This window comes from Emydura macquarii, unplaced genomic scaffold (assembly GCF_026122565.2).
Source record: "Emydura macquarii macquarii isolate MOO-44397 ecotype Brisbane River unplaced genomic scaffold, CSIRO-AGI_Emac_v2 contig_2473, whole genome shotgun sequence".
NCBI classification, from domain to species: Eukaryota; Metazoa; Chordata; order Testudines; family Chelidae; genus Emydura; species Emydura macquarii.
Window position 1 is genome coordinate 7534225 of NW_027132610.1, and position 27314 is coordinate 7561538.

General features: G+C 40.7%; 1 protein-coding gene across 6 annotated transcripts in view; it reads left to right on the forward strand.

Moving 5' to 3' along the window:
• Window positions 1-27314, forward strand: part of CDK8 (cyclin dependent kinase 8) — a 171630-nt gene that overhangs the window by 108681 nt on the left and 35635 nt on the right. For 5 of the 6 annotated variants that reach the window (XM_067562899.1, XM_067562898.1, XM_067562900.1 and 2 more), the window contains 2 exons: window positions 23964-24021; window positions 26932-27063. In XM_067562899.1, coding sequence (XP_067419000.1) covers window positions 23964-24021; window positions 26932-27063 — 190 coding nt within the window. The remainder of the gene's footprint in view (window positions 1-23963; window positions 24022-26931; window positions 27064-27314) is intronic. The other variant, XM_067562903.1, reaches the window with a different exon arrangement.

Here is a 27314-nt window from a genome sequence, read left to right on the forward strand (position 1 = left end):
CTAAAGATCAATACCATTGACAGTGACCATATTGGTTAACCTTTCTGACTGTGTAGCTTTTTTTTACTGACTGCTTGGATGATTGACCCCCATTACGAGCAAACATCTACACATCATCCCTTTTTAAAAATTGGTGGAGCAAGAAATTGCCAGATCATTCTTTGACTTCCAGCCACCAACCATGTGGGCTTGAAGTTATGAAAAATTAGGTCCCATATCATGGACTCATTGAAGCTATGGAGACTCATTATTTAAATGTAGGCCTGCAATAAGCAAATGTTCCTCAGTAACATCTTCCTGTTGATAATTAGTTATTGGTTAACAAGATGAGAAACATTTAAACCATATAACAACATAAACAATGATTTGGTGTTAATATGCGAAATACAAAAGAAAAATCAGCTCTCAATTGTGTGAATCTGTCCTGTGAATGAATTTAACAATTTCACTGTGTGTTGTTTAGTCACATTAAGGAGCAGTTGTTCGTATGTGTTATTAAGCATTGTTTCTTGTGCATATGTTCAGGTCAAGTTATTGGTACTTCTCTGAATGGATGGGCCAGAAATGCTAAATCCCAGAACATGTTGTTTTGTTGTTTGCATCATATGTGAGCAAAACAACCTGCAAACTGTGTTAGCATGGTATTAGGTAGGGCTTGAAGAATTTACCATGTTCCACCAGCTAGAGGTTAAAATCCCACCTGGCTAGAGAGTGATATGAAAGAAGAATGTAGTGGTGAGAAGACCAGACTCTTGTTATCCCAAGTACTGGGAACTTGGGTAGTTCTGTGGACCAACTTCTGTTAGTGAGAGAGAGAAGCTTACACAGAACTTGTCAATTTTTACTGGCTTGTCATCAATCTTCCACTGCAAGGCAAATTGAGAAATCAAGTCACTTCCAAGAACTCAGCATGTGTAAATATTTTATTTATAAAACACGTGTGTCTATACTGAAATTAAGATACGAGCCAAAACTATACTTAAAGGAAGTATCATTTGTACATGAACCACTGTCCAAAGATGAAAAATCTAGTATCTATTACACAATTGTGCTGCAGTACTGTAAGTGGATCGTACCACAATCCAACATGAAGTTAAACCTTCCAACTGTGCTTTTTATAAAGCAAACCTCAGATTTAGTAGATTTTATTATTATGGCCATGATATACCAAGTTTCAGAAGGTTTAATCTGATGTCTCATATGGCACTGGAGAAATGACCCTGGAAAGTGACTATTTAAAATGGACTGATTTGAATTTCAGTTCTATGCTTGCCTTTGCCAATAGATGCCACTGCCAGTGATAGGAATTTTAATGATGCTGGATGATTTGTTCATTCTTTCCAATCAAACCTTCCAAAGAACTTGCATTTTCTATGAAACCTGTTACTCTCATGCACACACTCAGAGACTCTGTCAACAAAGGTGAAATTTGAGAGTCCCATCTTAAAAAAAAAAAAAAAAAAAATAAGATCTGATGACTACAATTTAATGGCACATATGAACAAGAAGAGATGACAAGTTTCTCACTTAGTCCATAAACTATTGAGAGATTTTTAAGAAAATAAGGAAAAAATAATCCCCCCTTTCTTTAACTCAGCTATATGCTAGCCATCTACCCACTTGGTAGTGTAACCTAGTGGAAAGAGCACACAACTGAAACTCTGGAGACCAGAGTGCTATTCCCAGGTCTGCCAATTGTGTGCTGGGTGGCTTTGGGCAAGTTACTTCACCTTTCTGTGCCTCAGTTTCCCAATATGTAAAATGGGGATAATGACTCTGACTTCCTTTGTAAAGCACTTTGAGATCTACTGATAAAAAGTGCTACGTATGAGTTAGGTATTATTATTACATTCAAATTTTCCACTATTTGTCACCCAGAAATGCAACCCTGGTTATGATGGACCAACTATATCTGCAATTGTGAAATAAAAGAAAGTTAACTCCCTCTCTAAAGTTCATTAGTACAGTATTTCTCTCTTTTAAACTCCTAGCAATATTTGTCTTAAATTCATTTGGCAGTACTTTTCAGTATTGCTTTGAGCCATGTGTATTTTAAATGGCCCAATATTTCCGTGGGACTTGGACCACATATTTCAGACCCAGATTCTGAACTTGTATTATTTCTCAAAGGTGACGTTCCCAAGGTGATTTACTGACTTAGTGCCAGAAGAGCACATTTCTCTCTCTGGTTCAAACAAGCTATTTTAAAATAAGACGTTTGTCCTGATTTACTCCTACCGGCACTGAAGAAAAAAAAAATCATAGATTCTGCTCTGAGACACACAGGCATAGATTGCTGAGTGACTAGGAAACTTGAGCACATGTGTAAGTGCAGGAGCTGATTTTACAAAGCACAGCAGTAAAGGCCCTTTGTATTTAACTCAAAGGGCCAGTAGTGAATATAGCCCTTATCTTGGTGTAAGTTTCAAACAGAAGATATTTATGGAAGGCTCCTGGACCCCAATTTTTACAGCAATACTAAGTTTAGTATAGAATGAATCATAGCTGAGAAAATGAAAGCCTTTCCCACAGATTACAATTAAATACAAGTGTATGATTTTTAGATTTTTTTTCTCCCCCTCCGTATTAGATCAGCCACAGGAATTTAGTTTCACAAGTGTGTTTGGGGTGGAGGGACAGAGAGGGGAAGTGAAAAAGATTGGGGGTGGGAAGGATTTCTGAGTTTCTTTCTAGTAACTGGACAGATAGCCAAATCTCAAGTAAGCTTCACATCCCCACACCACCTCTGTCCCTCCTTCGTTATCTGTTGGCAGAAAGAGAACCAAAAGGAGCTTGAAAATAATTCAAATGCCCTGACTAGGGCTCTACCAAATTCAGGATCCATTTAGGTCAATTTCATGGTCATAGGATTTTAAAAATTGTAAATTTCATTGTTTCAGATATTTACATCTGAAATTTCAGGGTGTTGGAACCCTGGGGATCCTGACTCAAAACGGAGTTATGGGGGATCACAAGGCTATTGCTGGGAGGTCGTGGTATTGCCTCCCTTATTTCTGTGCTGCTGTTGGTGGGGTGCTCCCTTCAGAGCTGGATGCCCAGTCAGCAGCCACCGCTTTCCGGCCGCCCAGCTTTGAAGTACACAAAAGGCCAGATTTCACAGGGGAGACCAGATTTCATGGTCCATGATGGTAGGACCCTAGTCATGACTGCAAAGAAATCTTTCCTATGCATTCTTCACCAGGATATCTAGGCTCCATTTCTCAGGGAGAGGAAAAGGAAAAAAAAAAAAAAAAAAAAAAAAGGCAAGCCAAAATCTTTGTGGGAAGTTACAACTCCATATAGGCAATTGTAGTTTGATTACTAGAGCCTTAAGAACAGCCATACTGGAGGGTCAGATCAATGGTCAATTTAGCCCAGTATCCTGTCTTCCAACAGTGGCCAAAGTCAGGTGCTTCAGAAGGAATGAACAGAACAGGTAACCATCAAGTGATCCATCCCGTCAGTCATTCCCAGCCTCTGGCAAACAGCAATCCCTGCCTACCCTGGCTAGTAGCTATTGGTGAACCTACCCCTACATGAATTTATCTAGTTCTTTTTTGAACCACGTTATAGTCTTGGCCTTCACAACATCCCCTGGCAAGGAGTTCCACAGGTTGACTGTGCGTTGTGTGAAGAGATACTTCCTTTTGTTCGTTTTAAACCTGCTGCCTATTAATTTCATTTGGTGACCACCCCTAGTTTTTAATGTTATGAGGAGTAAATAACACTTCCTTATTTACTTCCTCCACACCAGTCATGACTTTATAGACCTCTATCATATCCCCCCTTAGTCGTCTCTTTTCCAAGCTGTAAAGTCCCAGTCTTATTAATCTCTCCTCATATGGAAGCTGTTCCATATTCCTGATCATTTCTGTTGCCCTTTTCTGTACCTTTTCCAATTCCAATATATCTTATTTGAGATGGGGTGACCAGATCTGCACGCAGTATTCCAGATGTGGTAGTACCATGGATTTATAAAGACGCAATATGATATTTTCTGTCTTATCAATCCCTTTCCTAACAGTGCCCAACATTCTGTTAGCTTTATTGACTGCTGCTGCACATTGAGTGGATGTTTTCAGAGAACTATTAGCAATGATTCCAAGGTCTCTTTCTTGAGTGGTAACAGCTAAGGTCTTGTCTACACTATAAAGACGACCTATGTTAGACTTTAATTAGTTAGCATTAATTAGTGTGATGGCTGATGCCCACACTACCCTCCGAGGTCGGTGGTACGCGTTCTCACCAGGAATGCTTCTACCTACCTAAGAGGGGCAGTATGGGAAGCTGAGAGCCCCACAAGTTCCCAGCAGGTTGCCCCCCTTCTACATCTTGTTTCCTGCTGGGAGCCAGGGGAAGCAGCCTGGGGCTTCTCCCTGCCAGGAACCCGGGGAGGCCACATGGAGCTTCTCCCCTCCCCGTTCCCCCGCTGGGAGCAGTTGCCTGAGGCTTCTCACCTCTGGGGAGTGGAGTCCAGCTGCCAGCTTCATGTCCCTTCTCCCCTGCTCCCTCTCTGCAGAAGCCCGGCAGCCTTGTCTATTTAACAGCTAGGGGCCCAGGGCTTTTCCAGGAGTGGGTCCAGCAGCTCAGCTCTCCAGGGAAGTGGGAAGCAGCTGGGCTCTAGCTGCCCAGCTTGCTGGAGCCTTGAAATTTACAAGAATGACAGCCAATGTAAGGAATGCATTGACACTATGTCGCCCTAATTACACTGACATAAGCCCTCCACTTTTCAGTGAGGTGATTTTATTATGTCTGCATAGCAGGGGAGTTACATTGGGGAGCATTTCAGTGTGTACACCTCCACTGTTTTGTCGACAAAAGCTAACCTTTGTTCACAAAAATCTGTAGGGTAGACCAGCCCTAATTTGGACCCCATCATTTTATATATATAGTTGGGATTTTGTTTTTCAATGTGCATTATTTTGCATTAAAATGTATGACTGTTCCAAAAATTATGAAAATTTTGAAAAGCTTCTTATGTGACAGGTCTGGGAAACTCTCTCCTTCAGGTCTCCTTCAGGTCTGGGAAACTAACTCAAAATGTCACTGCTAAATACAAGATTTGAGCAGATTGTTTAGCATAAATAGTTAACACATTTCAAGGGACCATTCAAGATGAGGTGGCCCTTTAACACCTCTCCAGTCATAAGGAGGGGGGTTGCAGATTGTTGTAATAAGCCATAAATCCAGTGTCTCTATTCAGTACATGATTTTTAGTGTCTAGCAAAGTTATGAATTTAAGCTCCCAGGCTTGTGTTTTAAAAGTGTTGTACAGGTTTCTTTTGAGGATGAGGACTGATAGTCAGGTATAGAGTGATTGCTGTGTAGAAAGTGTTGACTCATAAAGGATACATATACAATATTTTAATACTGTCTCTCTAAGAACATTCTTTCAGACCTTGTATTCCATGGTGGTGAGCATGGTGTAAATGCCTAGCTAGAGTATGGAGAACTGCACCAAAAAGGAGGAGATAACATTTTTCCATAAAAGATCAAGCTCCCATTGCCTCGTTGACATACCCATTCTGTCCTATTGATATATTATAATTCCTTGTTTTATGAAGAGCACTGTTTGGAGGTAGTTTGTTTCTTTTAAAATGTAGTATTTACTATTCTTGCCTTTTTAACAATTGCATTTCTATAGCCCTTTCCTGGGTGTCTTTCAAAACTCTCTGTTAACATTGATAAATTTTGCATTACAAAATACTTTTTTATGAGAGACTGTTATCCCTGTTTTATGGGGATGCACCTGATGATGTGATTTGCTCAAAGATTAGGCAAGAAGTCTGAGACTGTCAGGAATAAGACCCAGATGTGATTTAGTCATGTGCCTTAAACATAAAGCCATCCTTCCATTGGAATGAATTAATCCTGTAGGACGGGTTTTGTTTAATTTTTTAAAAATATCTTCTTTCTCTATGCATCTATTTGTTAACGTTTATTGCTCTATAAGTCTTTGTGGAGTATTTAGTTATGCATTATTGTACAGTTCTACTTGTTCTCATTTGGTAGATGTAAATCTTAACAGCATTGCACAGTTACAAATTGTTCAGGGGATAAGGGAACCATGTTTTTACTGGAAACCAATAAAAGGTATATAACCACTGCCCAGTGATTTTTTTTATAAATGTGGCAGTTTTGCAAGATAGTAGGGTGTTTAGCACACAATCTGCAATACTAATGAAACACTCTGCTTTGCTTCACTTCTGTACTCTATATGCAGTTGTTACTGTCTTTATTTGATGGTATTGAAAGAGCTTGTTTCAAGGAACATAATGCTTAAGCCTAAGGTCTGTCTGGATCTCTCCCTTATCTCCAGTAGGTGTCCATTTTTTTTCATTTCAGAAAGAATTGCAATTGCTCAGATAAACAAATACAAAAGACAGCTTCTCTCCAGGAGGCAGATTTGATTCAGAAAACCATGTAGCCAGACTTCCTTGTTGTTGTTTATAATTGCTAGACTTCTCTGGGTCAACAGCTTAAAATTACTTTTCTGGACATGTTTATTAAGAACAATAATACCTCCCTTGAGTTTATCTTTTTATTGACATATACTCTCCCATAGGAATTAAATATTGATGTGTAATCCCTTTTGGGAAATTCTTTGAAACCAATTAAAGATTTCCAAGCCACACATCAATGATTTACGAATAGGAAATTTCAGAGTGAACATTCTTATTCTTTAATGTACTTTAAACTTGGATATTATGATACCTTTTTAAAGTGGTAGGACAGTTATGCATGTAGATACTACAGCCTGTATTTAATATATATATGCTCAGTGAAGAGCCTTTGTATCTAAAAAAGCATCTCTGTATGTGTATGGTCTACATCAGCCTCTCTGTATATTACAGCCTTCTCCTATTGTGACTTACTGAATCCTGTATCTTGTGAGGTTGGGAGAATACTTTTTGGGATACTAAATCTTTTGTATTTGACTTTAAACCTTTCTGTATGTAACCCTTCTGCCAGGTGGAGTTTGCAGCAACAAGGATCAGATTCAATATCTATGGGTTCCTCTTAAGAATACAAAACAGAACCAGTTTGAGCCCCTACCCAGAAATCTAGGAAAATTCACCACAACCCCTGGGCGCCTCTAAGAGCCAATACTTCCTCTCTCTCAAGCATTCAGTCTGTGTATAACAAAAGAGAACTTTTAATAAAAGGGAAAGGGCGTCAAGCCCTAGTTTGCGAAAAAAAACACAATTACATTCAAAAGTATGTGACCATAAGCAAAACCTGACCACACAATGTGTTGAGCAGTGTCCTTTACCTCAGTTTCCCACCTTGTCGTTGGAAAGTCTGATGAATGAATGTCCATTTTAACACATCACTTCCCTCTCTGCCACTAGTTGTACCCCACTCACAGTTGGCTGTCTGTGGTTAGTGAAGACCCAGAGTTCAGAGGTGTGTTCACAGGGGTTCACCTCCAACCTTAGAAAGATGGGGGAGCACATCAAGCAATGACTCTGTGGTTGCTGTGTGACCCTACAACTGGCTGGTTGCTGCTGCCTCTGCTGCTTTTCTCTGTGCTGCTGGTTGCTTGCTGCCGTTGCTTTACTCTGCTGCTGTTGGACATTCGCTGCCACTTCTTTGATGACACCTTCTGAGGTTCCACTACTTAAACCAGGTCTTCAGTGATTTCACTGTGTTAGCAGAGACCCTCACTGCCAGTACACCCTCTGAATTGTCTTTCCTTTCACCATTGTCCCTACACCAGGTCTAAGATGTAGCCCTTAGGCCTGTTTATCAGTGATTTAGCTGTGGTAATCACTAAATAGAAACAATGACTCTAACGTTAGTGTAATTAGCTTTGTCTTTAAACACTGGAGAGGAAAATGTCAAATGAAGTCTAGAACTCTTTGGAAAGACTCCACACCAGAAGGTAGAAACACCTGTCCATACCCAGTCTTTCTCTTACTAGGATTTGGCATCCCTACGTCCTGCTTTTACTGAGCAAGGTTCAATTTAGGGTGACCTCTTCCATCAGGCAGACTAAGTACAGTTCTGCCACCCTTAACTTATACAAAAAGTATAACATTTAATTAACCTTGCACTCAGATTTGTAATCCAGCAGCAGCCAAAAGTGTGCATTTTGGCAAAATAGATCCATCCTGTTGCATGGCTAGGCAGAGTAGGCATGTTTGAGCAAACAATCTATTCCTGAAGTCTTTTCCCCCAGCTCATCACTAGATGTCAGGGGAAAGCTCATTCAGACCTGCTTACATGTAAATACCCAGACAAAAAAGCTGAGTGGTTCCCAACCTTTTTGAGTGAAAGCCCCACTAGTTAACACTAGGTAGAACATGCGCCTGCGTGCCCCAACCGCTTACTGGCCATAAACACACACACTCTACAAACACATATAATAATAATAACAAATTATGTAATAATAAATTACTCTTACCGGAGTTAGAAGCTAAGCCTTCCCTGGCACAGCCACTGCCACTGCATGCCCCTTGTGGCCCTGCCTCTTCTCATCCCTCATGGACTGAGGGTAATGAAGGCGGGCTCTGCTGGGGCTGCTGCTTGGGGCTGCTCCTCTCCAGCCTGGTGCCCAGCCAGTGCAGGGCTGGGGGGGAGAGGGGGCTGCTCCTCCATTCTGGCCGGAGTGGAGCTCGGGGCTGCTCATCCCTTGCGGGGACTGCTCCTCTGCTCCGGCCAGTGCAGCTGTTGAGGCTGCTGCGCCCAGCCTGGAGCTTGAGGGCCTAAATAACTTCAATATTACTTAAACCTCATGGACCCCCTGAAATCTTTGGTGCTCCCCCAAGAGGGTCCCGCCCCCCAGGTTGGGAACTGTTGGTATATAACGCTAATTGAGAGTAAAAACATTAAAGGGATGTTGTAACTATTTCAAAAACAAGCATTATAAACCTAGGAAAATTTAGAGTTAAGGTTACTCTGAAAAGAAAACTCTAACCCGTTAAGATATAGAAATCAGGGTAGATACAAATAATTTTAAATGCAATAAAAATGTGAATTGTATTTAAATTAAATACATTTTTCTTTTTCAAAATAAACTTATTTAAAATTATGACAACCATTGTTAAGGCCTAAATTTACTAGTCTATTAACTTAAATTAAATTAAATTAAAAAAAATTTAAGCAATACATTTTTTTCCTTAACTTTTAAGGATGGCCAAACCACTGTACTAGTGGAAGTCACTGGCATAGTACCTGGAACTGGAGTTTGTTGAAGTGCTTAACCAGCTTTTGACAGCAGTAGCTTCTGCTTCAGGGACAGGGAATATTTTCTTCATTTCAGTTCATTTAACTAGTTCAGCTCAATGACTAGTTCATTTGAAGTTGAAAAATTGATTGGGAGTTGAAAAAGCAGTATAGCTTGTTTTTTCCTTTTCCAGTCTCAATAAAAATGAGGTGCAAGAGGATAAGAGCTACTACTTCTAAAGTCTTGAAGCACACTGTGATCAGAAACAATCAGTTCAATTCACTAACTACAGATAATACTTCATTTGTTGAATTAATTAGTTAGCTTTAAATGAAAAACATATTTTGATAAGAAATTTTTTATGTATCCAGCACATTTTAAATAGTTCTATTTCATTAATAAACAATTTTGAAAAGCTTTTGTGCATTTTAAATTGAATTCCAATTTCCATCCAAATGCAGCTTGACACAAATCACTAGTAAAAAAAAAAAAAATCATAATCTAGTAAATGAGAGATGTCATTCACTATTTTCTAACACAAAGTAAAAATTAAGAATCTAAATACAAGTATGTTAAGCTACATAATTGCTTAAATAAATGTATATAGATACATTATTCCTGAGGAGCAAAAAAACCCCACATTTGATTTAAATCAATCCATCCTGATGGAAATGCACAGTTCAGACACCCAAACAACCTTAAATCAGCTATGTAGAGACATCATACAATAACTATACAATTGTGATAGCGTATGAATGCTGATGAGCCCAGATTAGATTAAACTGATTTTTAAAGACATTAGATTTCTCTCTTTTCTTAACACAAGGCATAGTTAAAATGGTTTTGGGTGTCTTAATTGTGCATTTCCATACATAACATGTTTGGATTGCTTTTTAAGTGTAACCTTAGCTCTGAATTTTCCTGGGATCATGGAATTATAAAATTGTAGGACTGAAAGGGACCTCGAGTGGTTTTCTAGTCCAGTCCCATTTGCAGGACTAAGTATTATATAGACCATCCCTGACAGGTGTTTGTCTGACCTGCTCTTAATAATCTCCAATTCCACAACCTCTCTACACTATTTATTCCAGTGCTTAATTACCCTGACAGGAAGGTTTTCCTAATGTCCTGCCTAAATTGCCCTTGCTGCAATTTAAGCCCATTTTTTCTTATACTATCATCAGAGGGTAACGAGAACAATTTTACTCACTCCTTGTAACAACCTTTTATGTATTTGAAAACTGTTGTCATGTCCCCCTTCAGTCTTCTCCAGACAAAACAAACCCCATTTTTTCAATCTTCCCTCATATGTCATGTTTTCTTTTTAATGTTAAACCTTTTTTTTTTTTTTTTTTTTGGCTCTTCTCTAGACTTACTCCAGTTTGTCCACATCTTTCCTGAAATGTGGCACCCAGAACTGGACACAATACTCCAGCTGAGACCGTATCAGCGTGGAGCAGAGTGGAAGAATTACTTCTCGTGTCTTGCTTACAACACTCCTGCTAATACATTGCAGAATGTTTGTTTCCCCCCCCCCCCCCAAACAATGTGACAGCATTGACCCTCATTTAGCTTGTGATCCACTGTGACCCTCAGATCCCTTCTGCAGTACTCCTTCTCCGGCAGTCATTTCCCATTTTATATGCATGCAACAGATTGTTCCTTCCTAAGTGGAGTACTTTGCATGTGTCCTTACTGAATTTCATCCTGTTTACTTCAGACCATTTCTCCAGTTTGTCCAGATCATTTTGAAATTTAATCCTGTCCTCCAAAGCACTTTCAACCCCTCCCAACTTGGTATTATCTGCAAACTTTGTAAGTGTACTCTCTATGCTGTTATCTAAATCATTGATGAACATATTGAACAGAATGAGATCCAAAACTGATCCCTGCTGGACCCCACTCGACATGCCCTTCCAACTGTGAATCATGGATAACTACTCCCTGGAAATGTTTTTCCAACCAGTTATGCACCCACCTTATAGTAGCTCCATATCAGTTGTATTTCCTTAATTTGTTTATGAGAAGGTCATGCATCAAAAGCCTTACTGAAGTCAAGATATACCACCTCTACTGCTTACCCTTTTCCACAAGGCTTGTTACCCTGTCAAATAAATCTATTAGGTTGGTTTGATATGATTTGTTCTTGACAAATCCATGCTGACTGTTACTTATCACCTTATTATCGTCTAGATTTTTTAATTGATTGCTTAATTAATTGCTCCATTATCTTTCTGGGTACTGAAGTTAAGGTGACTGGTCTGTAAATCCCCAGATTGTCCTTATTCCCCTTTTTTATAGACAGGCATTATATTGCCCTTTTCCAGTCCTCTGGAATCTCTCCTGTCTTCCATGACTTTTCAGAGATAATCACTAATGGCTCAGATATCTCCTCATTCAGCTCCTTGTGTATTCTAGGATGTATTTCATCAGACCTTGGTGACTTGAAGACATCTAACTTGTCTAAGTAATTTTAACTTGTTCTTTCCCTATTTTAGCCTCTGGTCCTACCACATTTTCACTGGCATTCACTATGTTAGCTGTCCAATCACTAATAATCTGTTTTGTGAAAACTGAAACAAAGTTGTTTAGCATTTCTGCCATTTCCACATTTTTTATTATTGTTTTTCTCCCCTCATTAGATAATGGGCCTACTTAGTCCTTGGTCTTCCTCTTGCTACTAATGGAGTTTTAGAATGTTTTCTTATTACCCTTTATATCTCTAGCTAGTTTAATCTCATTCTATGCTTGGGCCTTTCTAATTTTGTCCCTACATACTTGTGCTGTTTGTTTATTTTCATCCTTTGTAAGTTGACCTAGTTTCCACTGTTTGTTTTCAGATCATTGAAGATCTCCTGGGTAAGTCAGGGTGGCCTCTTACCATGCTTCCTATTTTTCCTACACGGAAAAGGTACACCTCAGTAGCTTTCTCCACCTTCTGAAATAAAAAATTGTCTCCAATGCATTCCAAGAACTTGTTGGATAATCTGTGCCCTGCTATATTATTTTCCCTAGAAATGTCTGGGTAGTTGAAGTCTCCCATCACCACCAAGTCCTATGCTTTGAATGGTTTTGTTAGTTTAAAAAAACCTCATCCACCTCTTCTTACTGGTTAGGTGGTCTCTGGTACACCCTTACTGTGACATCACCCTTGTTTTTTACCCCTTTTATCTTTATCCAGAAACATTCAACAAGTCTGTCTCCTATTTCCATCTCAACCACAGTCCGTGTATACATTTTTTATATATAAGGCAACACCACCTCCCTTTTTTCCCTGCCTAACTTTACTGAACAATCTGTACCCTTCTATACCAATATTCCAGTCATATGTATTCTTTGAGTGCTTGCTCATGTCTTTCATGCTAGATGTGTGTGCTCCACATGCGCAGTTACCGGAGATTTTTCCCTAAGTGGTTTCCATTGGGCTAACTCTAGCACCCTTTGGAGCCACACACATATAAGCCGATATAAAAAGCGCCGCCAGCCCTGCACCCAATTCCTTCTTGCCACCCATGACAATTGTTGGAACAACCATTTCTTGCTCTGGGAAGGCTTCTTCCCAGTGGTTTCAGTCTCTTTTCTTCATTTGCAGTGTTAATGGTTTAGTGTATATACATTTGCAAGTACTGTTAGTGTATATAGTTAATGCATATAGTTCCTGTCACCAAGGGACTTATCGCCCAAGGGCTGGGCATGCCTTGGCCCCAGGATTCAAACCTTATGCCTCCTGTGGCAAACCCTATGCCTGTGAGCGAGCTGCATTCTAGTCGCCTAAAGTACTTGAGGGAAACTCACATAAAAGACAAGTGCCAAATCTGCCAGGACTTCAGACTCCCCACTAAAAAGGATCAGGACATCAGGCTAAAGGCTATCCTCATGGAAACCACCCTCAGACCTGTCTCAGAGCCGAGTCACTCCGCTTCAGGGCTGAGCACTTTGGCATTGGTGCAAAGCACTACCCTGACACTAAGCTCTGGCAATATTTTCCGGCAGGTTTGCAAGGCCTTGTACCAGTGAAATAGCCTTACAGAGTAATATTCTTATTCTGTATTTATTAACAATTACCAAAACAGAATACACACACTAAGCATACAATGCTCACCACTCCCAATAAGGCAGACGAACTTCTCCTGGTGGCCAATCAGGATTAGATCATCTTGGGACTCCAGCTGTATGATGTGGTTGGCAGGGGGTTGAGGGCCAGCACCTCTGATCTTGGGCTGTGTCCTGGATTTAGGTTCCCTTTTGGACCCCAGTTATATAGTTAAAACTTGGGTCCTGCTCAGCTATACCTTAACCAATTATTTTAAACTGAAGTAGTACAAAACACCAATCCTAGCCTGTTATGAAATAGCTCTTTAACGAGTCATGCTCTGCTACTTTAGTTGATTTAAATATTGCACAATTAGTTATGCAACAGAAAGAAACAATCAAAGAACCAGACAGAAATAATTCAGATAAACAATAGAGAAATGGGAACTATAAGACAAAACAATAAGGAAGTGTAGATTCTACAGCCACAACTGTTAATAAACGATCCCTTGCCAGAATGCTATCAAACAAAGTTTTCTTTAAACATCTTAAGATCTATTTCTTTTTCTGTGATGTTAGGTACTGTTAAGGACAGGAACCGCTTTAACAGCCCAATATTACATTGTTTGATGTACTTTATTTGGAATATGAGGATGTGACCACATGTTTCTTAGCTCATGGCTGCTTCAGTTCTAATATGGCTGCAGCAACTTAGCCAAAGAACAAGGCCTCAGACCTTTCATCAGAGTTTGAAGGGGAATCCTATGTACCACCATTGGTACTCAGCCTAAGCCCCACTGAGCTTCAGTGCTGATACCCAGCTAGTGCTTGACCAGCAGTTCAACCTCTGGAGTTTTCCCCCTGTCCTGTTCCTTATTCCCTTCCTTCTTTGTGGTCTCCAAGACACAGGCTACCGTTCCTTCCTTCTCGGCACCGGGCCCAGACTCTACTACTGACCCTAGTATCGAAGTCCAGGAGATGCCTCCAGTGAATATAGTCGAGGCAAGGATGAGGAAGGATCCTCTCCTCCTGTGAAAGCCACCTCCTTGTCCTCTCCAGATGAGGCTGTTGCAGGTCCCAGAAGCTTATTTCCTCAGGATGATTTCAGGACTTGTCAGGACTGTCTGAAGCGGGTCACTTCAAACCTGAGCTTGGTGATGGAGGAACTCAGAGAGACATCGAACAGCCTTTTCAATATCCTGAATGCAGCAGCACCATCCAAATGGCCCTGCCCATCAATGAGGCAGTGATGAGACCAGTTAAGGCCCTATAGCAAACTCCTTTTCCTTTGGCCCCTGCTTTAAAGAGGGCAGAGAAAAAGTATTATGTGCCAGCAAGCGGGGTCGATTACCTGTACTCGCACCTCCTCCCTCACACCCCCGAGGTCCCTGGTGGTGTCTTCTGTGAATGAAAGGGACAGGCAGGGCCAGTTGAGTGCTATCCCGAAACAAAAAGACACTAAAACTGGACCTTTTCAGAATAAAGGTTTATTCCACAGGTAGCCTCCACGTGTGTATTGCCAATCAGCAAGCTTTGCTGGGGAGATATGATTTTAATCTGTGGGACTCCCTGTATAAATTCAAAGACTTGCTGCCCCAAGAGCCAAGACAGGAGTTTGCGGCCCTTTTGCAAGAGGGTACGAACATGACCAGAACTTCTTTCCAGGTGGCTCTGGGTGCTGCTGGCTTGGCGGCCTGGACAGTGACCTTTGTGATCACCATGAGGTTCTGTTCCTGGCTTCAGTCCTCCGGCCTTCCCCATGAGGTCCACAGTCCATCCAGGACCTCCCATTTGAAGGCTCCTTCCTTTTCTCAGAGCAGACAGACATGAGACTTCGTGGACTGAATGATTCAAGGGCCACCCTATGATCCTTAGGCCTGTATGTGCCATCTGTCTCCAGAAAGCACTTTAGGCCCCTGCAGCCTCCTCAGTTCTTGGGGTCTCCAAGACAGGAACCTTACATATGGAAAGGCAGAGGTTATAAATGGTGGCAGCCACTCCCATCCACCTCAGTCTCCCAATCAGGGACCCAGAGATACTCTTGCAGACTTTTTGAAGCTGTGCCTGAGGGTGCTGTACTAGTCACCATTTCAGATCCACCCACTTCCCCTTTCATTTTTGGATCCTCTTTTGCTCTTCAGCATCCATAACATCTACAGGCATCCATAACATCAGACTGTTGGGTCCTGAGTACAGTGAGAGTCGGATATACCCTCCAGTTTTTATCCACTTCTCCCTTCCACCTCACATCCCTGTCCCTCCTTAGGAACCCTTCTCATGAGCAACTCCTCATGCAGGAGGTGCAATCCTTGCTATGTATGGGGTTTATAGAGGAAGTTCCTCAAGACTTGAGAGGAAAGGGGTTTTACTCCAGGTACTTCCTAATCCCAAAGGCCAAAGGGGGGCTCTGGCCCATCTTAGACCTTCATCACCTCAACAAATATCTGAAGAAACTGAGGTTCCACATGGTCTCCCTGACTTCCATCATTCCCTCCCTTGATCCAAGGAACTGGTACATTGCCCTCGACTTAAAGGATGCATACTTTCACATTTCTGTCTTCCAGGGCCACGGAAGTTTTTTCAGATTTGTGGTGGATCATTGCCATTTACAATTCAGGGCTCTTCGCTTCATGAAAACCCTCAGGGCTGCGATAGGTTGAAGTATGTGGTGGTTGTGGCAGCCTTCCTCAAGTGGTGAAGCGTACAGGTCTACCCATATCTTGACAACTAGTTGATCAAAGGTTGGTTACGGGCTCAAGTGCAGAACAGCATCAACATGGTCTAAACAACTTTCAGGATGCTAGGCCTGCTGATAAATGAGCAGAAGTCATCTCTTGTCCCAGTTCGGAGAATAGAATTTACTTGACTCAACCCAAGCCAGTGCCTTCCTGCCAGAGGCCTGCTTCTAGATCACGTCAGACTTGATATCCAGGGTCATGGCCCACCTAAGCACAACAGCTAAGGTGTGCCTCAAGCTGCTGGATCATATGACTGCTTGTACTTGTGGTTCGATATGCAAGGTTGTGCTTCAGACCCTTTCAGATGTGGCTAGCGTCGATATGCTCTCTGAGCAGACACCACTTGGACTCAATACTCACAGTCCCTCCCCGGTCCTTGCCTCCCTGGGCTGGTGGAAAGAACCAAGGTCGGTGATGATGGGGTGCCCTTTGTTATCCCATAATCATTGGTGTCTTTAGTCTCGGATGTGTCAAACCTAGGGTGGGACCCACCTCAACAACCTTAGGACTCAGGCCTGTGGTCCCAGGAAGAGCTCTCCCTGCACGTAAATGTCAGGGAACTCAGGGCAGTGTGCTTGGCATGCCAGATGTTCCCTCTCTAGGTCACAGGCAAGGTAATACAAGACCTGACAGACAATATGGCGGCCATGTTCTATATCAACAAGCAAGGAGGGGCTAAATCCTCTGCCCTGTGTCAGGAAGCTGTCAGTCTATGGGACTTCGGTGCAAGACACTTTATTCACCTCAAGGCATCTCCTCTTCTGATAGTCTGGAACATATTTACGGACCACCTCAGCAAGCCCTTCTCCTCTCCCCGCGAGTGGTCTCTTCACCCAGAAGTCATCAGTGTCACCTTCCAAAAGTGGGGACCTCCCCAGGTGAACCTGTTCGCCACCAGATAGACCAGAAAGTGCCATCAATTCTGTTTTCTCCGTGGGCTCAGCCTGGGCTCCCTCTCCGATGCCTTCTTGTGGGCTGACCGCTTACTCTACGCTTTTTCCCTGATCTTCTTGGTTCACAAGGGTCTTCTGAAAAATCAAACAGGACAAGGTGAGAATTATCCTGATAACGCTGGCATGACCATGCCAGCATTGGTTCAGCATGCTTCTGGACTTCTCAGTGGCAGCTCCACTCTTGTTCCCACTCTTCCCAGACTTAATTTCACAAGACCATGGCCAATTACTTCACCAAACCTTGCCTTCCTGCATCTAACTGCATGGAGGCTGCATGGCTGAACCCTGAAGAACAGACCTTCTTGGAACAGGTTCAACAAGTTTTGCTAGGAAGCAGAAAGCCTTTCATCAGAGTTACCTACTTGGCCAAGTGGAAATGTTTTACTACTTGGGCTTCTGAACAAGGTCTCTGTCCATCTCGATCTTCTCTTCAGTCTGTCTTGGACTATTTGTTCTACCTAAACCAGCAAGGTCTAGCACTTTCTTCTACTAAGGTTCATTTGGCAGCCTTCCACCTCCCCAGTGAATGGCAGGTCAGTGTTCTCCCATGAAATGATGGTCTGGTTTCTCAAAGAGTTGGAAAGGTTTTATCCTCAGGTTCACAAATTGACATTCCTTCATGGGATTTAAACCTGGTCCTGTCAAGCCTTATGGGCTGCCCATATGAGCCATTAACATTGTGCTTCCATCTATTCTTTCCTGTAAGGTTGCCTTCTTGATAGTGATCAACTCAGCCAAAAGGGTCTCTGAGATCAAGGCCGTTATGTCAGAACCACCTTACACTGTTTTTTCAAGGACAAGGTCCAACTGCGTTCCCTTCTAGCCAAAGGTGGTGTCACAATTTGATAACAATCAGGAAATTTTTCTATCTGCCTTCCCAAAACCTCACAAAAGCTCTGAAGAACGACAACTTCATGTGTTGGATATTAAGTGGGCCCTCATATTTTATATTGCGAGAACTAAGCCCTTCTGCAAATCCATGCAACTCTGTAGCAATAGCAGCAAGGATGAGAAAACTACTGTGTCAACCCAAAGAATTTCATCTTGGATAACCGCCTGCATTCAGGCTTTCTATGAGCAGGCGAATCTCTCATATCCAGCCATCATGACCCCAAGAGCCCAGGCTTTGTCAGTAGTGTTCCTCGTGGAGGTACTAAACCAGGACATTTGCAGAGTCACAATCTGGTCATCGGTTCATACCTTTGTGTCCCACTGTGCCATTACCCAACAGGCCCATGATAATGTCAGTTTCGGAAGAGCAGCATTGCAGTCAGCACATCCATGAACTCTGAGCTCACCTCCTGGAGTACTGCTTGTGAGTCACCTAGCATGGAATGGACATGAGCAAGCACTCAAAGAAAAAATAGTTACTAACCTTTCATAACTGTTGTCCTTCAAGATGTGTTGCTCATGTCTATTCCACGACCCACCCTCCTACTACTCTGTTGGTTACCTCCAAGAAGGAATCAAGAGGGTGCAGGGCTGGTAGTGCCCCGAATACTGGCACATATGTGCGCAGCTCCAGAGGACATTAGAGTCAAACCAACGGATACCACTAAGGGAAAAATCTCTGGCAACTGTGCAGCGATGTGCTCACTCCTAGCATGGAATGGATATGATCAACACGTCTTGAAGAGCAACAGTTAACAAAAGGTTAGTAACTGTTTTTTTCCCACCACGGCTTTGTGATGCCAACTATGTCATAGTTGTGTTTATTAACTAGCGTTTCTAGTTCTTCCTGCTTATTCTCCATACTTCTCGCATTAGTAGAAAAACATTTAAGATACTGATTTGATTTCCCCGCTATGTTCTCTCTTGTCTTGCCCTTATATCTGCTATAATAGCCCATGCTCTTCCCAGATTCTGACCCTTGTCCTAGGTCTCCACATTTTTTACTTACCTGTGGGCTTTTGTCTCGTGCTCCCATCAAACCTAGTTTAAAAACCTCCTCACTGGGTTAGCAGGTCTGTATCCAAATATGCTCGTCCCCTTCCTTGATAGGTGCACCCCATCTCTGCTTATAAGTCCTTTTTCCCAGAACAACATCCCATGGTCAAAGAAGCCGAAGCCCTCCTGGTGACACCATTCTCGCAGCCAGGCATTCATCTCCAGGGTGCATCTGTCTCTGTTGGGCCCATCCTTCACTGGAAGGACCAAAGAGAACACCACCTATGCCCCCAGTTCTTTCTCCCTTACTCCCAGAGCCCTGTAGTGACTTCTGATTTGCTCAGTATCATATCTTCCAGTATCACCTGGATGATAATATACAATAATGCTTGTTTGTAGAATAATTGAAACATTCATATATTTTCCCTTATGTACAAACCCACTCATTTTCCCCTCCTCCACATTCCCTTACGCACATGCATACAAATACCAGTTCATTTCTCCAGTCCTTCACGCTCCTGTGTCTACATTTACAAACCAATTCTCTTTCTTTTGCCCTCTGTGTTTAGTAGATCAGGTGCAGTGGAGAGTTTATGGTGTTTTTCTGTCCTTCATAATGAAGGTTTCTTTTTCAGTAGAGGCTGGCACATAAAATCTTCTCCTTCAGAGAAAGTTATGAAGAATTGCCCTTTTTGAAAGTGTTCATCTGTCATTGTTCTCACTGAGACTGAAGCCTTAGGCTGAAGGATGGCAAATTCTTCACATTATTCCCAATCAAAGGGAAACAAAACTGTCCTTGGAAGATGTCTCTTATGTGCCAGGTGGTAGAGATGGGCATTGTGAGAAGTTACTGAATGGAGACAGTGTCCATCTTTACTTACGGCAGTTTGTAGTCTGAGTTCCATTGAGAACAGTGGAAGATGGCAGTCATTTTGAAAGAGAGTAATTCCTTGAGAGTTTCTCTGAAGGCCTTTCTTTACCTTCTGCTGCAGGAGAAACTTTCATTTGTGAAGAACCATGGAAAAATTGATCATTAAATTGAAAAATTGACCATAATCTTAAAATTATATCGAAAACTGCCCATTGTACCGAATTTACTGAAGATTAATCTTTTTGCCAGTTTTTGTATAAATAACGGTACTTAACTTTTCCTGGGATCATTTGTGTATGTATGGGCCCAGGGGTAGAAGGTAGAGAATGGTCTGATGCAATGGTCTGACAATTTCTTAAATGATCCATTCTAAAATCATTAACTCAGACTTATTGACTTGTAAATTCTCAAAAAAATTCATTTGATACTCATTAAGTATATAGCTTTGGGAAGGATAGATACTGTATTCTTTATACATAGCAAAGTGGCTAAATCCTTGTTTTAATGCAAAACAAACTCAGTGTTAATTATTCAGCTGTGGTTGGATCATCCTTAAGATTCTAGAGCTATGATCAGATTTAGATATGAAAGATGAAGACCAGAGGTTTACCAATGCACACTCCCTGCAATCCTAAGAATTCAGTCCTGTGAGTTTAACTGTCTTGCACACCTGGATGATGGAGGGCCCTCACCATAAACTCTCCAACACCAAACTGATTTCCCACCAACTGATAGCAATCTGGGTTTGCAAGCTTACCGATTGTGATTGACACCCATTTCTCCACTGTAAAAGCAACTCTTATCTTGGTGTCTGTACACTTCTGGGATGAGCTTGGCATACAACTCCAGGAAAATGGCCTTCTGCACCAAAAAATTCAAGAGCTACTACTGATGGTTCCACATTTGCATTGCAGTCTGGTTCCACCACTTGGTGCTTGTGGTACAGTCCCAGAACTGCTGCTCCACCATGTACGGTTTCTCCGTGATTACTTGCAGCATTTGGTTAGCTTCATTTGTTGTCTATCATCCATTCATCCTCAGTAGATCCCTGCTGTATGTCTGGGTGATATGATTTTGCAAAAGAATGATTTACCCTACCCTTTAAATGAACAAGAGCACCACTGATCTGTGTATATTCATGTATTTTGGTGACAAGATGGAAAAATGGCATGAAAGAGTAATTATGGGATGGAAGAGAAGGTTTTATGGGAATTTGACCCCAAATTGTGGTGGTATCTCACAAAACATAGCAAAAATTTCCTACTAGGTAGTGTGCCAGATGGTAGCATGGAGGATACCAGGAGGCCTACCCACAGCGCCACGTCTTCTGCTGATACAACCTGATGCTGTGAGGACATGCTACATAGCAAAGGCAGCCAAATATGAATGCACTCCACTGAAATAGCTATAGTGATAACAGTATGCTGGCAGAACTTTTGACCGTAAAACTTTCTGGTGCAGATGTGGCCTTACGCTTACCTAGTCTTAATACATGATCTCTGATCAGTGATCCACGGAAACACTCTTGTATCTCTGCCAGTGTATCGAGGGGTGAAATTCCTTACTTGAGAGAGTTAATGGGTTAGCCCTTTGTGTGTGTGCAAGAATCACCATGGGTGTCTTTGTGATAGAAGGACTGGTAGTTCTCGTTAAGAGATACTTATGGGGGCAAATTATGGGGAAAACTGAGTCATGGATGTCTGTAAATTACTTTTCTAATCCCAGACAAAGAGGTGGAACAGAACTCACCTAATAAATGAACTCTGTGCCTGAGTCAGGAAGTGAAGTGTTTGAAAATGAGGTTATTTAACAACACTAAAAGGACCTTCCCCATCCCAGATAATATCCTTGAAGGTGGGGGAGAAGGCAAATATTTACCAACACCTTTGGTATTAAAAGAAGTGCTTGGGGATAAGGTGGAAAATGGAAGGTGGGAAAGCTGGAATGATAATGGATCCCCATCTTCCTTATAACAGAGATAATCTAGATCAAGGGACTTGGTAAGCAGGTTTGGAGGAGATGGAAGAGGAACCTTTGAGGCAGCAAGGAAAAGGCTGTGGCAGGCTGACTAGTGAGCTGTCAGAGGGGAACATTGCTTTTGAGCAATGTAAGAGATGTGCTTTGCTTTTTCCTGTAACTAAACTGAGAAGGCCTTATGTAGTTTAGTTTAAAAGGAGTGTAAATCTAGATGCAAGCCATTTGAAAACAGTTTTTGGTTTTACCACCACTTTCTCTTTATTAAAAAACTTTATTTTTAAGAAATGTACTTGTAATATGGGTGATCTCATGCAGTCTGCCCTAAAGAGCATGAACTAGCGCACACACCTCTAAGAGGAATGGTGGAAAATTGGGGTCTCTAGCCTTAACCCCTGCTTCAGTTCTGTCAATCAGAATAGATCGAGGTCCTTTCTCATTGAGGTCTGTCATGTAGGACTGCAGTCAGTCTTGCATAAGGGGAGAAGCCTAAGGGATAAAGAGGATATCCATGCTAATGGGGACACAGAACAAGTGTGTTCAAGATGTAGTACCATTTTCCTATTTTGCTTTGAATCCTGAGATAATGGATTATGCCACAGAAAATTCCAAAAAGGAATAAAAGCATTTGCTAAAGCTTTATTTTTTTTATTGGGTTATGTGTGGGGTTTTGTTGCTGTAGTCCTGGAGCCTTATATTTCCATGTGTTCTAAAGAGGATTTTTGCTCTACACGATGAATTCCTTTAGTCTTTTTTATTTAAAAAAAAAAACTTTTAGCATGATGGGATGATTTTAAAGTTCCAGAACTGTACTTGGGGGGGGGGGGGGGGGGGGATGTGAGTAGTATTGAATACCCCTTTTGAGGTATTTATACATTGCAGAAATGTTCCCCACATACCTTCTCCTTATGCAAATTGTATACATTTTTATGCATATCGTTATACTAGTACAGCACTAGTGTGATTTATAGTGTAAAGTTGCTCTTGATGTTAGAAAGATAATGGAATATACCTCATGTCATTGAAAATACACAGCTTTATTGCATTCCTCTAAGAATCTCTTTTTTTAACCTGATCATGGAAAAAAAGATGTAGCCACTCATTCCTGCAGTATGCTCATACTTTATGTATGATTACTATGCTGTAACACTAATAAAGCTGTGCTGGAGCCTTTCATAGGAAATAATTATTAATCCAGCAAAGAAATTGCCTTGAGTTACTTATATTTTTAATGTGCCTTATTTTATATTATACTAATCTTTTTACGAGATGCTACTCAAATACGTTTTTTTTTAAATTCCTAAATATGTGCTTACACAATAGCATGATGGCACCAAATTCTCAATAATGCTTATTTTAAAACTTGCCTAAATGCATATTTATGTGATAATTGTAGTCCCCTCTTCAGAGGTATTGGGATCTACTGTATTAACTCTTACATAGCTAAGATTCCCTGTTGGTGTAAGTGCGGGGGGAAAAGTAGCAAAATAACTAATAATCTTCCTCTTTGCTTTGGCTTAAACCAGGAAATTCAAAGCTACAGCTGTAACTGTTACACTCGACTGCATTACTTTCTAGTATTGTATTTTAACTCATTTCCTTAGTATAGGGAAAAGGAAGAGTAGATTCCTACTTCTAAATATTTGGTAGTCACTACAGCAGTGGAAGAAGCATTTAGACAATATTTTTAAGGATATGCTTTTATTTTAAGTTTTAAAGATGGCTGAATTAGTGTACTCTATCTAATTGGGATAATACATTTAGCTGATGGGTTATGTAGATTTTCTGTGGAATATATTTTTATATAGTGACTGATATTCAACTTGTATCTTGGGGTTTTTCTTGTTCATATAAAATGTCTGTCTGAAGATGTGCCTAATGACCATTGGCAAAACATATGTTGCAGAGATGACATCCTGTATCTGGGTTCTTTGTTGGGTTTTTTTTAAGTGGGATGGGGAAGAAGCTGTGAAGTAACAGATGTGCACCTGGTGAGCTGACCAGTTCGTAGAGTGATGTTGGTGGAAGTCTTGAAGGCACACACTTGCTTGCTATTGCAGGTGGAAGAAAGACACCACAATGGCAGTTAGCCTGGGGAATATAGTTTTAAAAGCCCTGGAAAAAAGAGATTGTGAGGGAAAACCTGAGAGACAGAGGTAGCAAAGGAAAGCCTGTGTTTTGGATACTTCCACAGTTTTACCACAAAGTAAACATCTATCACTTTATCATGCTGCATTTGGTTTAAAACTGGTGAAACAAAGTTAATTTATTGTTTCAGAGACAAATGTTATTTAGGTTTATCTTGGTATATGTATTGTATATTTATTTTTTTTCCACAGAAACCTGCTAATATTTTAGTTATGGGTGAAGGTCCTGAGCGAGGAAGAGTAAAAATTGGTATGTTATATCTTTGATAAGTCCCAGTGTAGCATTTAAGTTAGAATGTTCTGAAGGTGCCGTTGTATCACTTAAATTAGTTACTATAATACTAGTATGTGACTGGACACTTTTTCAAATACTATTTTGAGTGACTGGCTTTTTGATATCACACCTGTGCACCAGTTCCCAATGGTGCACAGCTACAGCCTCATCAACGAAAAGGGGGGGGAAATCCCTATGCCATTATATTACATGGGTGTGTGTGGGGAGAGGGATTAATATGGGACAAAGATAATAGGCAGCTTGGAAGAATGAAGGAGAATAAGTGAGATTTTAACTGACCTCCTTTTACCACCAAAGTGCCAAGACACTAATTTGCTTTGTATTTTAAAATCTAAATAGGGAACTGTTAATTATTCCAAATATTAAATTTTATAATAAAAAATGAGGGTGGCTGTTGGTCTACGAACTGCCCTTGGAAAGGTAGCCAGACTCCTAGGAGACACAGGAAGCAAAAGGGGTCTTAAAAAGTCCAGAAAACGTTAATTAAGAGAGAGACATTTAGTAATAACTAACACTAAATATATTCAGAATGGTGAGTGGGAAGTGGGGGGAGGGGAAAGAAACTGATACTTTCCCCACTATTTTATCTTCTGGTGTGAACCACTTTTCTCAGTGAAAGGATAATTTGCAGAATCTCCAAATCGTTCTATAAAGTCTTTTTTAAAAAGTTACTAAAAATAATCTAACCATAGTCTAACAGTAATGAGCCACACCATGGCATGCACTAGTATGGCATCGATGAACCAATAGCCTTGTAACGCACACCCTGTATTGTTATACTAATATAGTCAGGCAGTCCAGTTTGGCAGAATTTTTTTTTAACCAGTTTGTTTTTCACTTCCCTCTGACTTTTTCTTTTATGAGATGATTCTTCCGCATTATCACTCTGTATTCTGTGGTGGTTTTGTTTATCTGAAACACCAACTGTTAATCACTAATTTGCTAATTAAGGGTAGGATTTTCCTGAGGTGCTCAGCATTGTCCTAACTCCGCTCCCATTGAGAGCAATGGAAATTTTACCATTGACTTCAGTAGGAGCAGAATTAGATCAATGCTGATCACTTCAGAAAATCTCACCCTTTAAAATTTTAGCACCCTTAAGAGGTGTAAGATTGATGATAGAGACCAAGGTCTTCTATCTGCAAAACAGTTACAGCATGGACAGCAGAAGTGAACATTTCTTCCCATTACCTTATACTTCATGGAGCATGCACTTCCAAGAGTGAGAGTGTAGGTCAGTCTCCAGGCACATTCAGTGTCAATTGTGGTGATGGTTTTTGTGATGTAGACAATTATCCATTAGTATTTGCTTGTAGACCACCAGCTGATTTCGCAAGAGGTAGTTACGTGCGAAGTCATTTGGTAATAACCTTAGATCTCTACTAAATTTGGTCAGACGTTGTTGATGGACAGGTGAAAGATTCTGCATCCGACCACCAGTCCTCTGAGCCATCCAGTCCCAACAGTAGAAAAATCTTTATTTCTAAGTGTGTTATCAGTATGAAAAATTTTCAATTTTTTAACATGATTTTGCAACAACAAGGAAAAGAATGCAGAAGTATCCCTATACCAAGGGCTTCCACTCTTCCAGTATTAATAGTTTTTAAAAAAACACAACACTGGTATATTTAATATAAAATAGCTTTACAGACTTATGTCATTTTGAGTCATAAATCCACTTTTTACTGGGTATTTTTCCACATTTTTTTCATAGATACCTAAAAATTCTTGATATCTTGAGTTAGTTACCTTGATTTTTTTAATATAGAAAATTGTAAAATGTCTCTTTTTAAATGCAATAAAATAATTTTAAGTAGGGATGCACATAGAGGCAAATAGTTATTTCAGATTGTGGAGCAAAATTAGATATGAGTATTTACTCTGCAAGTTTTCCTCAGTAGCTGAGTTATTATGTGTGGCATGGGTTTAACCCATTCTCTCTCAAAACTGCTTTAGGCCTCTCACTCCTCCCCAGTCCTACTCAGCATATATAGGCCCCCACATCACCATACCAAATTTTTTGGTGCTTGGGACTTTAAAAAACCTAATTTAGTGGGAATACTCCCATTCTCTATCCTCTGTCCATCTTGTCCTGTATCATCTAAATTCTGGTCAATTCAGATAGCTCTGTGGGAAGCTGTCAATTACGAATCCCAACAAGCAGTTTAGACAGAATATTTTTCTTAAGGCTTTTATTAGAAAAGGGAAGTTATCCCAAAATGGAAGAAATTATAAAACCATAGTTTAAATGGTTTCGTCTTGGTACTGGTGATACTTTGTGACCAATTTAAATTGAGAGGAGGCTTTCAGGGAAGAAGATACCCTCATTGATGGAGTCACCTCATGTTTGGGGCGTGAAGGAAACCCTGCTTCAGCTGCAACCAGCTTTGCATAGGTAGTCCTTGTGTCATACATGTATGTATTATAAATCATTCTAACCTTTGCAGAATTACTATGTCACCCACTTTTTTCCCCTTTAACATTTCTTGAATGAACATCCCTGTGATAATGGAATATTCCACCAGGCTGAAAACTGACCCCCTCGCTGGCCAATAAGGACTTACCCAATGTTCTGACAGCTACACAAGTTGGCATGCTTTTTTCAGAACAGTGGTAAATTCTTGATTCTAAATGGCTTGCTTTAGTAATGATTTATAATGATATACTTCATATGTGATGGTGCTGAATAACTTCAACAAAAGCTATAAGGAAATGGTAAAGTTAGACTATCAGGATTCATATTTACTACAGCGTGTTTGCTTTTTAGCACAGTTTTGGTAGACCTAACAAATGAGCTCAATCATTTCATTTGATCAATGTGTAGTTTTCTTAACCTTTTAAAGCATCTTTTTTTCAATTTTGCAGCTGATATGGGCTTTGCCAGATTATTTAATTCACCTCTGAAGCCTTTAGCAGACTTGGATCCAGTAGTTGTAACATTCTGGTATCGAGCTCCAGAATTACTTCTTGGAGCAAGGCATTATACCAAAGCTATTGGTAAGTAAAATTAAGTATCAGCTTATTAATGTGTTACTTAGGCAAAATATACCTGAATTACTGAAACACTGGCATGTAGTGCAAGTATGGGAGAATATAACACAGGTAGAAAAGTACACCATTGAATTACTAGAGGAAACATTAATCACTGATATTGTATTTAGTTTAAAAACTGTTCTTAAAACAGTTTCCTGACTAGTAAACAAAATAAACTTGCTAATGTTTCTACTCTGACTTCAAATGCCATTGAT